Source organism: Amblyraja radiata, chromosome 8, assembly GCF_010909765.2.
Source record: "Amblyraja radiata isolate CabotCenter1 chromosome 8, sAmbRad1.1.pri, whole genome shotgun sequence".
In the NCBI taxonomy this organism is placed as follows: Eukaryota; Metazoa; Chordata; class Chondrichthyes; order Rajiformes; family Rajidae; genus Amblyraja; species Amblyraja radiata.
In genome coordinates, this window is record NC_045963.1 from 31179812 (window position 1) to 31198316 (window position 18505).

The window sequence follows — 18505 nt, forward strand, 5'->3', positions numbered from 1 at the left end:
CTGTGGGAAACCGGAGCACTCGTAGAAAATCACGCGAGCAGGGAGAACATGCAAATTCCACATAGACAGCACCCAAGATCAGAATTGGGTCTCAGGCACTGTGAAGCAGCAGCTCTACCAACTGCACCACCCACACATGTTTCTTCAGTTAAAGAGACTGTTCAGGAAGATTGTTTTTAATGGTAGACCACAAATTGATTTTTTTTAAATGGAGAATGCAAATAATCACTTCAGCAACTGAACATGGGAGGAATAATAAATCACTTAAATGCATAAGTATACAGCCAACATCTGAACAGAGAACTATAATAATCCCCTATTTTGTGATATTTATTCTTTCCCATTTATTTTCAAAACTGCCACATTTACGATTTCTACCATTGGTTTGTGGGGTTGATGGATTATATGTATGTACCTTAATAAACCAGACAGTGCGGAGAAGATAGGGCACTGATGGCCAAGTTAAGAGGCTGTCTCACTGCGCGCTTAATCCACGAGTTCAGAGGAGAAAGGGGGGGGGGAGAGGAGAAAGGGGGGAAGAGGAGAAAGGGGGGGAAGAGGAGAAAGGGGAGGGGGAAGAGGAGAAAGGGGGGGAGAGGAGAAAGGGGGGGAGAGGAGAAAGGGGGGGAAGAGGAGAAAGGGGGGAAGAGGAGAAAGGGGGGGGGGAAGAGGAGAAAGGGGGGGAAGAGGAGAAAGGGGGGGGAAGAGGAGAAAGGGGGGGGGAGAGGAGAAAAGGGGGGGGGGAGAGGAGAAAGGGGGGGGGGAGAGGAGAAAGGGGGGGGGAAGAGGAGAAAGGGGGGGAAGAGGAGAAAGGGGGGGGAAGAGGAGAAAGGGGGGGAAAGAGGGAGGAAAGGGGGGGGGAAAGAGGAGCAGCGGGGGAGGGAGAGGAGAAAGGGGGGGGAGAGGCAGACAAGGGGGGGAGAGGAGAAAGGGGGGAAGAGGAGAAAGGGGGGAAGAGGAGAAAGGGGGGGAGGAGAAAGGGGGGGAAGAGAAAGGGGGGGAAGAGGAGAAAGGGGAGGGGGAAGAGGAGAAAGGGGAGGGGGAAGAGGAGAAAGGGGGGGAAGAGGAGAAGGGGGGGAGGAAGTGGAGAAGTGGGGGGAGGAAGTGGAGAAGGGGGGGGAGGAAGTGGAGAAGGGTGGGGGAGAGGAGAAGGGGGGGAAAGGAAAAGGGGGGGGGGAATAGGAGGAAGGGGGGGGGGAAAGGAGCAGAAAAGGGGGGAATAAGGAGAGAAAGGGGGGGGAAAGGAGAGAAGGGGGGGCGGAAGGAGAGAAAGGGGGGGGGAAGGAGAGAAAGGGGGGGGAGGAGATACGGGGGTGGGAAAGGAGAGAAAGGGGGGGAAAGGAGAAAGGGGGGGAGAGGAGAAAGGGGGGGAGAGGAGAAAGGGGGGGGAAGGAGAGAAAGGGGGGGAAGGAGAAAGGGGGGGAAAGGAGAGAAAGGGGAGGGCAAGGCAGAAAGGGGGGAGGGAGAGGAAAGGGGGGGGGGAGAGGAGGAAAGGGGGGGGGAGAGGAGAAAGGGGGGGGAGCGGAGAAGGAGGGGGGAGGAGAAGGAGGGGGGGAGAGGAGAAGGAGGGGGGGAGGGAGAAGGAGGGGGGGGGAGGAGAAGGAGGGGTGGGGAGGAGAAGGAGGGGGGGGACGGAGGAGGAGGGGGGGAGGAGGAGGAGGGGGGGAGGAGGAGGAGGGGGGGAGGAGGAGGAGGGGGAGGAGAAGGAGGGGGAGGAGAAGAAGGGGGGGAGGAGAAGAAGGGGGGGAGGAGAAGAAGGGGGGGAGGAGAAGAAGGGGGGGAGGAGAAGAAGGGGGGGAGGAGAAGAAGGGGGGGAGGAGAAGAAGGGGGGGGAGGAGAAGAAGGGGGGGAGGAGAAGAAGGGGGGGAGGAGAAGAAGGGGGGGAGGAGAAGAAGGGGGGGAGGAGAAGAAGGGGGGGGGAGGAAGGAGAGAAGGGGGGAGGAGAAGAAGGGGGGAAGAGGAGAAGGGGGGGGGGGAAGAGGAGGAAGGGGGGGGAGGAGGAGAAGGGGGGGGAGGAGAAGAAGGGGGGGGGGAAAGAGGAGAAGGAGGGGGGAGGGAAGGGGGGGGGAAAGGAGGAGAAGGAGGGGGGGGAAGAGAAGGAGGGGGGGGGAGAAGGAGGGGGGGGAGGAGAAGGAGGGGGGAGAGAAGGAGGGGGGGGAAGGAGAAGGAAGGGGGGGGGGGAGGAGAAGGAGGTGGGGGGAGGAGGAAGGAGGAGGGGGGAGAAGGAGGGGGGGGGGAGAGGAGAAGGAGGAGGGGGGAAGAGAAGGAGGGGGGGGGGAAGAGAAGGAGGGGGGGAGGAGAAGGAGGGGGGGGGAGGAGAAGGAGGGGGGGGAGGAGAAGGGGGGGAGGAGAAGGAGGGGGGGGAAGGAGGAGAAGGAAGGAGGGGGGAGGAGAAGGAGGGGGGGGAGGAGAAGGAGGGGGGGAGGAGAAGGAGGGGGGGAGGAGAAGGGGGGGGGAGGAGAAGGAGGGGGGGAGGAAAAGGAAGGGGGAGGAGAAGGAGGGGGGGGGGAGGAGAAGGAGGGGGGGGGGGGAGAAGGGGGGGGGGGAGGAGAAGGAGGGGGGGGGAGGAGAAGGAGGTGGGTGGAAGAGAAGGAGGTGGGGGAAGAGAAGGAGGGGGGGGGAGGAGAAGGAGGGGGGGAAGAGAAGGAGGTGGGGGGAGGAGAAGGAGGTGGGGGGAGGAGAAGGAGGAGGGGGGAGAAGGAGGGGGGGGGGAGAAGGAGGGGGGGAGGAGAAGGAGGGGGGGAGGAGAAGGAGGGGGGGGAGGAGAAGGAGGGGGGGGGAGGAGAAGGGGGAGAAGGGGGGGGAGAAGGGGGGGAGGAGAAGGGGGGGGGGGAGAAGGGGGGGGAGGAGAAGGGGGGGGAGGAGAAGGGGGGGGAGGAGAAGGAGGGGGGGGGGGGAGAAGGAAGGGGGGGGAGGAGAAGGAGGGGGGAGGAGAAGGAGGGGGAGGAGAAGGGGGGGAGGAGAAGGGGGGGGAGGAGAAGGGGGGGGAGGAGAAGGGGGGGGAGGAGAAGGGGGGGAGGAGAAGGGGGGAGGAGAAGGGGGGGAGGAGAAGGGGGGGAGGAGAAGGGGGGGGAGGAGAAGGGGGGGAGGAGAAGGGGGGGAGGAGAAGGGGGGGGAGGAGAACGGGGGGGGGGGGGGGAGGAGAACGGGGGGGGGAGGAGAACGGGGGGAGGAGTGGAGACACTTTTAGGAAGTATAATAAAGTTTAGCGAGCAATTAACCTAACGATCGATTTTCCTTGGTCCTGAAAACTCCAATGAGTCAATCAAAATGCCCAGTCATCGAAGGAGATTGCCTACAGCTGCCCTCGACTGCCTGTAACTAAACTGCGACCACACTCCACTGTACTACGAGTTAAAAAGAAGCATGCTGAAAGATTTTCCGCGACCTAGCTGAGGCCGCGAGTATTCGGGAACTTCCCTCAAGCATGAAGGAGAGTTCTAATGACCTCATAGGACCTCCTAGGACCACGTGTCGACCATGCTGTGAGTTTGAGTCGAGGGCAAACTCGTCTAAACTCACAGATTAGGTCGCCGCAGTGAGACAGCCCCTTTAAGTTTCTGTAAGGAGAGCAGTCACACTGCAACTGGATGCCAAGATTTCCCTGTGCAACAGCTTGGCTAACATGGAACTAAAAAGGATCCGTAGTTCGAAAGTACAGACCAAATAAAATATAATAAAAAGGGAACTGCAGAAGCTGGTTTATACCCTGGACACAGAATGCTGGAGTAACTCAGCAAGTCAGGCAGCATCTCTGGAGAAAATGGATAGGTGATGTTTCGGGTTAGGAGACTTCTTTCCCAACCCAAAACATCACCTATCCACTTTCTCCAGAGATGCTGCCTGAACCGCTGAGTTACTCCAGCATTTTGTGTCTATCTCCAAATAAAAATAATCTTACCTCTCCTCAATCCTGTTCTTGTCCATCATAGGCTGTTTGATCCACTGGTTGACAAGGCGTTGTCCCTGAGAAGTCTTGCACTTATTCAATAAACCAGCTAGTGACTGGGTATTGCTTGCATCTTCAGATGAGCCCTTGGATTAAAAATACTGCAAGTTATCCACTGTATTGCATGTCAGCTCACCAGAATTATATATTCAGAACAGCAACAGTACAAAATTAAACACGGACTTAAGCAATTTTGGATCACATGTAATATAATGAGTGAATGTGAGTGGAAGGCAAGTCAAAAGTATGAAAGACAGTAAAATAGCAAATCACAAGGCATCCAACTTCAATGAGTTGCCTTATTGCTCCAGAAAGTAAGATATCTGCAACTCAATGGATGTCACAGAATTATTCCTTAAGTGGACCTTGACGACTTTGCTAACATGATTAATCAAAACTAAATTGATATGTTTTATCAATTTTCTTTGATCCAACAGTTCTCTTCCTCAAGAAATGCAACTTTAATGACAAAAGCCTAATATCTTTCTTGATCAAAATGTAGGATCCAGAAATACATGATTTGGTGGGTACCAGTGAAAACATGACGACCTATTATTTTTTTACACCTTTTTGCCCCAATTCTGTCATGTCTTAATAAAAAAACAATTTAAACATTATTGGTTAATGGCAGAAAATACTAGATTCTTAAAGGGCCTGTCCCACTAACGCGACTTTTCAGCGACTGTCTTCGACCTTCAATCTTCGATCTTCAACACTCGCCAGAAAAACCTCAAAGCTAGATCGACCGTCGCACACAAAGGTCAGGGAAAGCGGGGGAGCGCAGTCTGAAATTCACACCCGCGATGAACAGGAAGGTAAAAGACTGCTGGCACAGTGTACGGTAAGTCCTTTAGAGGGCGCAGAGGTGGGGGGGGGGGGGGGGGGGGGGGGGGGAAAGAGATGGGGAGAGAGGGGAGGAGAAGGAGTGGAGACAATTTTAAGAAGCCAGACAACTTTTAATAAAGTTTAGCGGGCATTTAACATTACCGGTTGGTTTTCCTTGGTTTGAAAGCCTCCAATGAGCCAATTAAAATGCCCGGTCAGCGAAGGAGATTGCCTACGACTACCCTAGACTGCCTATAACTACATAGCGACCCCACTCCACTGGACAACGAGATCAAAAGAACCATGCCGACCAATTTTTACTCGCGGAAAATTTTTCAGCATGCTGAAAAATTTTCCTCGACCAAACTGAGGCTGCAAGAATGCGGGAACTTCCCTCGAGCATGAAGGAGAGTTCCAATGACCTCCTAGGACCATGTGTCGACCATGCTGCGAGTTTGAGTCGAGAGCAAATTCTTCTCTTAAAATCTTTTTATTAGTTTTTTTCAAAAGCAAAAACAAGACACAAAAAAAAATGATAAACATAACAATGATATTGATACATAGGGATCAGGGTTACATTAATAGCAGGTATAACCTAAATATGAGTCCAGTGTCAAAATACATATTGAATATAGACCTCTATGTAAATATAGTTAAATGTTTAAAAGGGAACTTATACGTATAAAAACAAAAAGATAAAAAGAAAAAAAAAAGAAAAAAGAAAAAAAACAAAGAGAGCAAATTCTTCTAAACTCGCAAATTAGGTCACCGCCGTGGAACAGACCCTGCTGTTTCAACATTACTCATACAGCTCTCACATATTCCAAAGTATTCAATGCAGAATCATTGAAAGTGATCACAGAAAGGTAGCCTTCCTCACAATTAAACTTCTCCACTTCTAGACACAGAGCTAAAGGTTCTTACTCCTCCTTGTGCTATCACATCCTTCCCACACTATGGTGGTCATAAATGTATCCAATAATCTAGTAGCTTTCTAACTAATACTTTATACAGCTAAAGCACAATGTCTGTATTCCTGTAGGAGAAAGGTGCTGGAGTAGCAAGCATGTTTGAAGAACATGGATAGGTGAAGTTTCAGGTCAACACCCTTCTTCAGACTGATTGTAGGGGGGTTGAGGTAAGCTGGAAAAGAGGAAAGGCAGGTAATAGGTGGACAGAGGCGAAGGAGGGATTTTGATCAGCAGATGGTTGGAAATGACCAGATATAAGAGCAGAAGGTACAAGTCATGTTTGAAGAGTTGAGGATTATGAAGACAGATGGAGGAAAGTAACAAGGGGGAGAAATAGATGGAAATCCAGGTTGGGTACAGGGGAGATAAAGGGGGGGGGGGGGGGGGGGGGGGGGTGTTTGGAGAATGTTGTGTTGGGTACAGTTGGGTTGTAAGCTACCCAAGCCGAACATTGTGCCATTTTGCATGTGGCCTCACTCTGGCAATGGAGGAGGCCCAGGACAGAAAGGTCAGTGTGGGAATTAAAAGGAGTAAAAAATGGTTAGCATTCTTCTTTTATATTCTTTTATTTTGTGCTGTAGAGATTAAACAGGTAAACCATATGGCTGCTTAACAATTTTATTATCTGCCACCTCCAGACATCCATAATCATGTACTTCTTGGTCTTAACCTTCCTCTACACCACAGCAGTTGTGCATGAGCAATGTTTCCCTATTAAGGAGATCCACAGGCCAGTGATAAACCGTGCATTTGATCATAGGATGTACACAGAAGGAAATCCAATGAGATAGGTCCACACAGTGCATATGGTGGAAAACATACCTTAATAAACAAGTCGAACTCCTACCTTCTTCCATAAAACAGTTATTCCCTTTGCTCTACCTGACTCTCCCCCACCTTTGCTGCAACCAAAATCCGACTTGCTTTTTCCTTTCGCAGTTCTGATGAAAGTTCTCGGGTCTGAAACACTAACACTATTTCCCTTTTTGCAGATGGCAAGTGTTTCCATTACTTTTTTTTAAAATATAGCACTCAATGCTTTTCAACCATGCCAACATTCTTGAATGGATGAGCAGAAATACCCTCCAGTTAAATATTTAGATGACTATAGCTATCCTCCTCCGTCGCAGACACAAACTCCGATCCATCCAGCAATTGAACCAGATTGTTCACAACTTTGGTCGCTTACCTTCTCCCAACTCGTTAGAGTTGCCTTATCTTCATCTTCGTAACAGTCTGACTCAGAACCTGTCTTCAAGTCCTCATTCTTGCCTTTGTTACCTCTGAAGTTAACCACTAAAACACATTGTTGACTGGCTTTGATCACTTGAGGTCTGGTTCCAATGTTCTGGCATGCATCAAATCCAGTTCAGCTTCTAGGACTGTGCCTACTGGCCTATAATCACCAGACTCAGTTACGGTTCAATTTTAAACTTCTCATCTTTCTTTGCAAATCCCTCCGTGGTCTCCATAATCTTTCAACCACTTCAATTCCCAGATCTACACTCTTGAGAATCTTAAAACTTTAACTTTTGGGTTTGTATTTCCCTCCCTTATTGGACAAAGTGTTAGCCATTAATTACTCATACCAGCCACAACATTAACATTTCTGTTGAATAAATCACGAGTAACATGGACTACCCGGAGAGCCTTCTTTCATATTCTGAACTGTTACGCATTTGTGACATGATGTACGGTAATTGGAATTCTCTCACCTCTCCTTAAATGAAAACGGTTGTTGATTGATTAGTTGATGGAAGGATACAGCATAGTAATAGGATCTTCGGTCCACCAAATCCACCTATTCTGTTATCCCATTTCCACATCCACTCCCTACACACTGGGGGCAATTTCCAGAAGTCAATTAACCTACAAAGTCACCGATCTTTGGGATGTGGGAGGAAACCAGAACACCCAGAGGAGAACCACACAATCACAGAGAGAACGTATAAACTCCACACGGACAACACCAGAGGTCAGGATCAAACTCAGTTCTCTGGTGCTGTGAGACAGCAGCTCTACCAGCTGTCCCCACTGTGCCACCTGTTGTCTTCAGACTGGGACAGGCCCTGCAGCTCACCTGGAAAAGATTGAGTGCGCTGACTGCTGCATTGTCCAACCTCATGTACTGGTTCAGATCAAAGGTGATCAGCTCAAATTGACCAAAGTTAGTGCTATCTGACAAGAGCTCCAAATACTTGATCACAGCGGATACAGAAGACATGGCAACCTTTAAAACAAAAAGCAAAATGTTTTTAATCAGTTGGTTGGTCACTTTCAATCTACAGCTATAGACAGCATGACTAAAATAATGCACATTCATGTCCAAGAGCGATTCTTGAAAGAGTACATTATTTGCAACTTAGTAGCATGCAGATTGCAGGCTTTTACACGATCATGCATTTGTCCTCACAATATAATAAAATTAAGCTGAGTTTAACCAACTACAGTGCCCTCAATAATGTCTGGGACAAAGACCCATTATTTATTTATTTGCCTCTACTCCACAATTTGAGATTTATAATAGAAAAAAAAAAGGGGGAAAAAAATCACATGTGATTAAAGTGCACATTCATATTTTAATAAAGGGTATTTTTATACATTTTAGTGTAAAAATTACAGCAGTGTTTATACGTAGTCCCCCAATTTTAGGACACCATAATGTTTAGGACACAGCAATGTCATGTAAATGAAAGTTGTCATGTTTAATATTTTGTTGCATATCCTTTGCATGCAATGACTGCTTGAAATCTGTGATTCATGGACATCACCAGTTGCTGGGTGTCTTCTCTGGTGATGCTCTGCCAGGCATGTGTTGCAGCCATCTTTAGCTTATGCTACCCTACCACCGTGTTTCACAGATGAGGTGGTATGCTTTGGATCTTGGGCAGTTCCTTCTCTCCTGCATACTTTGCTCTTGTCATCACTCTGATATAAGTTAATCTTCGTCTCATCTGTCCACAAGAACTTTTTCAAGAACTGTGGTTGCTCTTTTCAAGTACTTCTTGGCAAACTGTAAAGTGACCATCTTATTTTTGCGGCTAACCAGTGGTTGGCATCTTGCAGTGTAGCCTCTGTATTTCTGTTGAAGAAGACTTCTGTGGATAGTGGTCATTGACAAATCCACACCCGACTCCTGAAGAATGTTTCTGATCTGTCAGACAGGTGTTTGGGGATTTTTCTTTATTATAGAGAATACTTCTGTCATCAGCTGTGGAGGTCGTCCTTGGCCTGCCAGTCCCTTTGCGATTGGTAAGCTCACCAGTGCTCTCTATCTTCCTAATTATGTTCCAAACAGGTAATTTTGTAAGCCTAAGGTTTGGCTGATGTCTATGACAGTTTTATTCTATTTCTCTGTCCAAAGGTGATGGAAAGACAATGTGCTGAGAGCTCTCTTATACCTGCATTAAGGAGGCAATTAAACACACCTGAGCAATTACAAACACCTGTGAAGCCATGTGTCCCAAACATTATGGTGCCCTGAAATGGGGGAGCTATGTATAAACACAGCTGTAATTTTTTACGCAGTGAAACCAAAATGTATAAAAATGGCCTTTAATAAAATATGACAAATCGCACTTTAATTTTGATTTTTTTTCTATTACAAATCTCAAATTGTGGAGTAGAGGCAAATAAATAAATGATGGGTCTTTGTCCCAAACATTATGGAGGGCACGGTATATTTTTTCAGTCAGATTGTTAAATTGATGGGTTGACAAATCATTAAATGTTAAACAATACAGTGCGGGCAAATTTTCCTCCTACCCCCTAAAAAAAAATAGAACAATATACACAACGGTCTAGTGAAAGCCTCCTGCCATCTGCTCTCCCAGGGGCATTGTTGCAGGGATTTCCTGAATAGAATCCCAAGCTTCATATTTAATTCCCCAGGTTCAATTAGAGAGTCAGGCTGCCTGCTCCATGATTCATCGTGCGATTGATCATGTATGTTAACACAATACCCGTCAGGGATCACACGTTTATCATGTAACTAAACTAAGTGGAACCCGTTGGGTTCCAGCATCACACGGGAGGGCTGGTCCCCCAACCCAATATTCCACCTCTCCACCAATTCCAATATTGGTGACCCGTGGGGGGGGGGGGGGGGCTTTCTGGAGTGCTAGTATGGGTGTTGTGGGCTGAAGGGACTGGTTTCCAGAGGGCTAGTATTGACATTGTGGGCCGAATGGATCCTTGGGCTGACGGCTCAGTCACTCGAGCCTGTTGTACTGGCAGCTCACTCACGGCTGGAGGGCTGGCAGTTGACTCACAGCTAGTCCTTGAAATTCCATTTCAAGCAGGGTGCAAGGCCACCAAATTCAAGGGCAGTTTCTTACCACTCAAGCAGGGTGCAAGGCCACCAAATTCAAGTGCAGTTTCATACCATTTCAAGCAGGGTGCAAGGCCACTAAAGACAGCGAGTTGTGACCTCTCCCTCCTCCATCTTGCAGAGACTGAGCCACGCCCACACTTCTGGGTTTTATAATCACCCCCCCCCCCCCCCCAACAGAAGGGGCGTGGCCTTCATGACATGATTGAAGGAGAGAGAATCTCAACATTTTGTAAACACTAATAACTCTTTTATTTTTCAGCAATGGGAAAAAGCCTCGGCACCTGATGAGCGGAGGGGGACTCCGAGTAAGATGGCCAAAAATCACAGCTGTACGTCGTAGCATGTTTTCCAAAATCAATATATAGCGCAAACAGGAAGTGGTCAAGATTAGACTTTTAATTATATAGAGGCAATTTTAATTAGGCAAGGCAACTTTAATTAGGCAAGGCAACTTTAATTAGGCAAGGCAACTTTAATTAGGCAAGGCAACTTTAATTAGGCAAGGCAACTTTAATTAGGCAAGGCAACTTTAATTAGGCAAGGCAATTTAATAAGGCAAGGCAATTTAATAAGGCAAGGCAATTTAATTAGGCAAGGCAACTTTAATTAGGCAACACAGCTTTAGCATTTCCAAACCAAAGGCAACACAGCTTTAGCATTTCCAAACCAAAGGCAACACAGCTTTAGCATTTCCAAATCCAAAGACAACACAGCTCTAGCATTTCCAAACCAAAGGCATCACAGCTTTAGCATTTCCAAACCAAAGGCAACACAGCTTTAGCATTTCCAAACTATATTTTCAAACCACGTTAAGGGCACTGACAGGTCAATAAAACCACTCACAGTTTAGTAGACATGTGTTCAGTGTTATTCACAGCTCAGGCTGAGAGACGTGACCCTCTCGCTCCCCCATCTTGCAGAGACTGACTGAGGCACTCAACACTTTTATAGTCCCTCCGGAAGCCGCGTGGCCTTTAGGAAAGAGAATCTCAACTTTTTTTAAACACTAATAACTCTTTTATTTTTCATCGATGGGAAAAATCCTCTTGTCCTGCACAGCGGAGGGGGACTCTGAGTAAGATGGCCAAAATCACAGCCGTAAGTGGCAGCGTTTTTTTCTAGAATCAATATACAGAACAACAGGAAGTGGCCAAGATCAGATTTTTAGTAATATAGATAAGTAGGAACTGCAGATGCAAATTTATCAGGTTTATACTATAGAACGCCACAAAGTCCCGGAGTAGCTCAGCTGGTCAGGCAGCATTCCTGGAGAACATGGATAGGTAATGTTAGTTAATAGTACAATAAAGAAATGAAACAGATGAGTGAAACAATTTAACAATTTATTCGGATGAAGCATCTCCTTTTCCTGCTTAGGACAAGATGTTATAGCAGAGAACATGCATCTCATGTGGCAGCAAAATCAGAAGACCCTTGATTCATCTGAACCATCAATGAAAGGCTATACTTACTTGTTTTTCCATCTCTGGCAGAGCTGCACTTGACACATGTTCTCCTTTCTTTCCTTTCAGCAGCCGGTTCAGGTCCTGCACTATGTCTTTATTTGTAAACTCGCTCTTCTTCCTATCTGTAATCAAAATGCCTCCTCGCTGCACTATCTGTATCAAACATCAATAAAAACACACTGGCTCAGACAACAGCAGCATAGTTCAAAACAAACAGCATATTGATCAGCACCAGGTAATGGACGTGTGGCATCATTCTTCACCATCATTGACTGGTTTTATGCTACCTTGTGGATACAGGCAATAACTCCCAATCTCCACTACCAAACGGGCAATGATTCCCATGTCCATATCACAAATCCAACGCATCAAGCTTTTGACAGAGCAGACACATAGTGCTGGATTAGGCAGCATCTCTGGAGAATATAGATAGGTGATGTTTTGGGTCAGGACCCTTCTTCAGACTGCCAGACTCCCAGAGATGCCGCCTGACTTGCCAGGTTACTCCAGCACTTTCAATTTGGGCAGAATGTTAAAGAACAAACATCAACAGTCAGAGTTGACAAAACACCAAGAGTGGAGGATTAACACAAAGATAAATGGAATACCACATTGTTAGTGAGAAGAATTCCTTACATTACAGCAGGAATGTAAGCAAGGAAAGAAAATTCAATAGAAGTTGGTGTACGAGGATGGGGTGAAAGAGAGGAAGGGAGACAATGAGAATTTCTGCCAACAAATTACATGCAGCAATCACCCTTGTCAATTAATAAACAGGTTTGTTGGGTGGAGCCAGTCAAGTGCACCGTGTTCAACATACAGAATCAAGCAGCAGAGAAATCAACCATTGCACCCAATCTGTGCTTTATTCTTTAATGCTTTTAGCTTCGTTTAGAGATACAGCACGGAAACAGGCCCTTCGGCCCACCGAGTCCGCGCTGACCAGCGATCCCCGCAATTATTATCCTACATACACTAGGGAAATTTACATTTATACCTAGCTAATTAACCTACAGACCTGTACGTCTGTGGAGTGTGGGAGGAAACCAAAGATCTCAGAGAAAACCCACACAGGTCATGGGGATAACATACAAACTCTGTACAGATAGGACCCAAAGTCAGCACTGAACCCTGGTCTATGGCGTTGTTAGGCAGCAACTCTACCGCTGAGCCACCGTGCCACTTATATATTCTTTATGGAATATGGGAGACCAGAACTGCTCACAGTACCATAACTGTGCTCCAACCAACATGGAGATTAGCAAAGACTGGAGTTCAGTTCTGCCATGTGTTATGCAATTTGCTAATCTTCAGGGTCCAGACTAATGGACACTTCCGTTAAGGCAATTAAAAAAACTGAAATGCTCAAAGCCTCATCCAATCATGGGTGACTGCCTTCAGATAAACTGGAGTTAAAACAAAAAGGACGAACTAAACATTCAACTCAATATTCCAGATGCTTACATTGTCCTGAAGATAAAGATTTACAAATGATTGGATTTTATGCTAAGGCTTGTGTCATTTTAGATCAACCATAAAGGTCATTGTTACCTTGCATGGCAAAGGTTACTGTTGGGCAAGCAGTTCGTGCTATCATTTGTAATTTATTAAGCGTTATGCATACTCAGAGTCCTATTCAATTAACCTTCTTGTTGTCTTATTTTAATTGAATTTATAAGAAAAATACGCCTGCCTTTGCATTGCAAGCCAACATTGTTACATCATTTCTCTCATGCATAGTCCCATTCTTTGTTCCAAACTCAATTCTTTCAAAATCTTGTGTAGGAAGGAACTGCATATACTGGGTTAAACCGAAGATAGACACAAAATGCTGGAGTAACTCAGCGAGACAGGTAGCATCTCTGGAGAGAAGGAATGGGTGAAGACAAAAGGTAGTTGAGGCCAGTTCATTGGCTATATTTAAGAGGGAGTTAGATGTGGCCCTTGTGGCTAAAGGTATCAGGGGGTATGGAGAGAAGGCAGGTACAGGATACTGAGTTGGATGATCAGCCATGATCATATTGAATGGCAGTGCAGGCTCGAAGGGCCAAATGGCCTACTCCTGCACCTATTTTCTATTTTTCTATGTGAAGTTTCGGGTCGAGACTTCAGTCTGATTCCTTCTCTCCAGAGATGCTGCTGAGTTACTCCAGCATTTTGTCTATCTTTCCAAATCTTGATGGCGACTATCAAATTTTGCTCCATGTTCATGGTAGAACTGAAATCAGACACTTCACAACCAAGATCATTTACACAGCACATCAACAAGTTGATTGAATGGAGCGACGAGGGGTTCAATCATAATGTGGCAAAAGGGTAAATATTGGAGCCTAATGTGTCTATGACTAGCTACAAAAGTGTCAACACCTTCCAGACTCCACATTTGCACTACAGTGCAAAAGTACACAATCCATTAGAGGTCAGATTTGGACATATCTCATCCCTTATCACATCTCCAGACGTATCAGATTCCTGGGGGATTCTGCAAGTTACCTGACTAGGGGACAGATACACTTTGATCACATTCATATGAATGGGGTCACAAAACTTCATTACTGGAGGCAAGTGAAATTACTATTTAATTTATTTTAATTAAAATTGAATTCTAATTTACAATGTTTTTATTATTCCCACTCTTTTTCAAACGGCTTGTTCTTGTTCTTGGTTCCTCCAAAATATTCCAACTGGAATTTAAACTGGAGGTGGTGAAGGGAGGGATTAAGCCAGAAAGGGTATAAAGAACACACACTATAGAATTTAACATAAAACATCCCCACACAGCAGAATCAAAGTTTCCCACTGTGTGGGAAGGCACCAAAGTCAGTCTCTTCCTCCACTGTTCCTCGTGGTCAGGGCCTCCCCAAGCCCTCCGCAGTTGCAGCTACGGGCGGCCCGATGTCCAGGACCGCTCGCCGGGGTGATATAAGTCCGACGTCGGGGCTGCGGGACGTCCTCAGCGGCTTGGCCACCAGAGTCGGCCCCCTCCTACCGGAGTCGGCGGCTTCCAAAGTCCGCAGGCCGCGCCGGGTGGAGACTGCTGCTGGCGGCCCTCTGCAAGGCGCCCCAGGACTCCACGATGTTGTTCAGCGCCGCCCGCGTTGGAAGCTCTCCGCACCAGAGCTCCACGATGTTGGAGCAGCGGCCCAACGCTCCGCCGCCGCTGTAGCAACCCTGGTCCGGTTCCCGGTCCCCGGCAGGAAAGGCCGCTCCGATCCAGCTGGTAGGCCGCGAGATGGGGGGCGAGGACGCAACTCGGAGAAATAGTCGCGTCCCCACCAGGAAGAGACTGGGAAACGGTTTCCCCCTTACCCTGCCCCCCTCCCCCACATAGAAAAGTTAAACTTTAGACTAACTAAAAATAAAAAAAAAGATTGAATAACAGACTGGCTGAAGGTAGAGGCTGCTGCAGTGCAGCGCCCCCACCGGATGAGAAGCATGCAGAATATATAAAAGGCCTTTGAGGTCTATAAACTATTTCTTGTTTATAGAAACAAGACTTACTATTTTGTTTCTATAGACCCTCACACGAACAGCACTAGGAACTAGAAGGCCATTATGCAGGTCACGGCTAGGTCTCAGCTTGAACACCTATGACAAATTTATTTTGCCTCATAGAAGATTCACAGCATTGACCAGGATTGCATTTGGATGTCATAGAGCCATACAGCATGGAAACAGGCCCTTCGGCCCAACTCGTCCATGCAGGCCAAGATGCCTCATCGACACTAGTCCCATTTGCCCCTGTTAGGCCCATATCACTCTAGACCGTTTTAATCTAAGTATCTGTCCAAATATATTTTAAATGCTCTTATAGTACCTGCCCCAACACTCTCCTATGGCAGCTCATTCCATAAACCCACGACCCTCAGTGATAATGTTGCCCCTCAGGTTCATATTAAATCTTTCCCCTCTCACCTTAAACATACGTCTTCTCGTTTTTAAATCCCCTACCCTGGGCAAAGGAATTCACCCCATTAATTCCCCTTTCGATTTTATACAAACCTGTAAGTTCACCCTTCATCCTCCTATGCTCCAAGGGATAAAGTCTTAGCCTCCCCAATCAATTTTTCCCTAAAGCTCAGTCCCACAAGTCCTGGCAATATCCTTTGTAAATCTTCCCTGCACTCTTTCCTGAAGTGCAAGGTAGGAGTTGCTGACTGATCCAGCAAAATCCAGACTATCTTAATTGAGTCTGAATTGCGATTAAAAATAACAATGTGTTCATCTACTCACGAAATACAAAAAGTACAAAGCCAGAGATTCACCTGTCTGAGTTTTGTGCCGTCTCCTGGAGTCTCACCACCTGAAAGCACACATTCCTTGGGCCCAATCTGCACCAGCAAAGCTTCCAGATTAGAAAACTGATCATTGTCCGGGAACTCGCACACACCAAGCTTCCGGAGTATGGAGTCGATGTAGCCAACACCGACTAACCTCTGCCCATCTGCAGTGCCCAGTCTAACGCCAACTACACCAGCTGCAGTAGACATATCATTGGTGCCAAAAAGAATCTCTTCAAACTGTGTGAGATTACCTGGAGAAGCCTGGAGAGGGAGATAAGAGAAAAAAAGGATTTTTACCAAGCAGACAATTCTAGACATTTCCAAATTACAAGTAAATCGCAATTATTCCTCTGTCTGTTCAATTAACAATAATTTCAATGGGAATAAGTGTGCTTCATGTTATCGCAACAGTGTGCATCAAAAGAGAATTTCATACATTCAAGATATCTATCCTGCAACTTATCCTGCACATAATCAGTCTCTTCACACCTCCAGTGTTTCCTTTCTTGAAAAATGTGTTCTTTACCCCAAGACTAAAATGATATGCCTCTCTCATACATTTCCATTTTTGTGTTCTGAAATTAGGGAAGCTCTAATCATATGGAATCAGCCATAACCCCCCCACCCTGCATCAGTCTGAAGAAGGGTTTCGGCTCGAAACGTTGCCTATTTCCTTCGCTCCATAGATGCTGCCGCACCCGCTGAGTTTCTCCAACACTTTTGTCTACCTTCAATTTTCAAGCATCTGCAGTTCCTTCTTGAACAAAATATTATTTTCATCACCATTATTTCACAATTGTTTTTGTGGTACTGTTTGAACTTCACTCAACACATTGATAAAACATTCAACACATTGATAAATCATTCTTTGGACACCTCCAACAGCTCTGTCCAATGCATTGAATTTTTAACGTATGCATTCATTACATCTTTCGCACACCAACCCTGTTTTTTAACATTATGCATTAAAGACTCCAACCTGACTTGGAGCTAAGTGTTATATTGATTTCCAACACTCACCTTACAGGCCAAGTGCCAATCATTCTCCTTTGAGCATTTACTGGCAGCTTTGTTTCTATAAACCTCCACACGGTATTGCCGGACTAACAGAAGATCCCTGACCACAGATTCAAAGTTCATTTTGCTCAGCACCACACTTTCCAGCTTATTGCTTCCTGCAAAATGAACAAGTGATAATGAGTTCGCTTCATAGATGCTGCCACACCCGCGAGCTTCTCCACCAGTGAAAGAAGGGTGAAAACTGGAAGAGTAATTTTGTCACCGAGATGATCATTGTAATCCATAGGGCAATCGCTGAAGGGGTGGTGGCGACATGTTGAGGCGTTATTTAAGACATATTTACATGAAATTGAAACGCAATACAAGAGAAGCCTACAGGTCGAGGTTGGGGAATAGGATTGGCACTGATGAATACTAATGACCCGCATGCTTATTTCTGTGCTGAAGAAGGCTCTCGATCCGAAACGATGCCTGTCCATTCCCGAAACAGATGTTGCCTGACCCACTGAGTAACTTTAGCAGGTACACAAAAATGCTGGAGAAACTCAGCGGGTGCAGCAGCATCTATGGAGCGAAGGAAATAGGCAACGTTTCGGGCCGAAACCCTTCTTCAGACTTTAGCACTTTGCTCAAGAAACCAGCATCTGCTGTTCCTCGTGCCTCCAATAAACAGGAGGTGGCGGATTTTATAAACGGATTCCCGATTGAGCAACATAAGAGGTAAAGTCACGATGCAGATGACAATGGCAGCAGATTGAACATGTTTGCCTCAATAATAATAGGGGGGAGGGGAGGGGAGGGGGCTACACATGTATAGCAACGTGTATTTGCATCTCTGCAGGTGAAGCAACAAATGGCAGTGAATGATTCCAGGTCACGCTAGAACCCGCCAATTCAGCAAGCTGGAATCTCCGGTTGCAATGAATGAAATGCAGCCCCATAAACACTGCTCCCAGCGGGCAGCGGCCCCGAGTGGCCTTGACTTCGACCCTGCCTACGGCCTCACCTGAGCCCAGGTGCTTGATGACACCGTTGGTTTTGAAGACTTCTTTGGCGGCGAACAGCGCGTCTTTCCCGTGCACCGTGTAATAGTCGTTGCGGTCGAAGACGCGGAATGTGGTGGCAGGTTGCTCGGGCATAGATCTGTAAAAGGCCACAAAGGCGCCGCTATCCTGTCCGCCGTCCGCGCCGCTCAGCCGGTCGCGGGGTTGCACCGCCATCTTGTCGCGGTCACTGAGCAGCGCGGGAGATCCAGCGGGGGTGGGCGGGACCTCAGTCCACGCGTCATCGTGGAGGTGTGGCAGGCCACAACCGCTCCTCCCCCTGGGGGCGGTGCTAGGACGCGCCGTCACCCTGTGGGCGGGGCCTCGGTTCTGGTGTCATCAATGGGGCGGGGTCTAGATCGTGCCGTCCACCGGGAGGCGGGGCCAGGATTCAACAGTCCATCCCCTGGAGGCGGGGCAGGTGTCGTGTCGTCACTATGGGGGCGGAGTCTAGCACTCACCCTGGGAACAGCAAAGCAAGATACGTCACTCGGCGTCACGGGGGATGTTTCGCGCCATTTTAATGGGCTGCCTCGACGACCGTCATGGCGTCTACATCTAAATCTTCAGCTCACTGTTCTGCCATAAATTGCTCTAATCGTCAATGTAGACGAC

At 47.2% G+C, this 18505-nt stretch overlaps 1 protein-coding gene across 1 annotated transcript in view; it reads right to left on the reverse strand.

The window, feature by feature from the left end:
- The window catches only part of msh2 (mutS homolog 2), a 52124-nt gene extending 33997 nt beyond the window's left edge, over positions 1–18127 (reverse strand). The window contains exons 1-6 of the mRNA XM_033025497.1: positions 17854–18127; positions 16848–17002; positions 15810–16088; positions 11551–11697; positions 7826–7975; positions 3902–4035 (exon numbers count right to left, since the gene is read on the reverse strand). Coding sequence (XP_032881388.1) covers positions 3902–4035; positions 7826–7975; positions 11551–11697; positions 15810–16088; positions 16848–17002; positions 17854–18067 — 1079 coding nt within the window. The 5' untranslated portion in view covers positions 18068–18127. The remainder of the gene's footprint in view (positions 1–3901; positions 4036–7825; positions 7976–11550; positions 11698–15809; positions 16089–16847; positions 17003–17853) is intronic.
- Between the last annotated feature and the right edge of the window lie 378 nt (positions 18128–18505).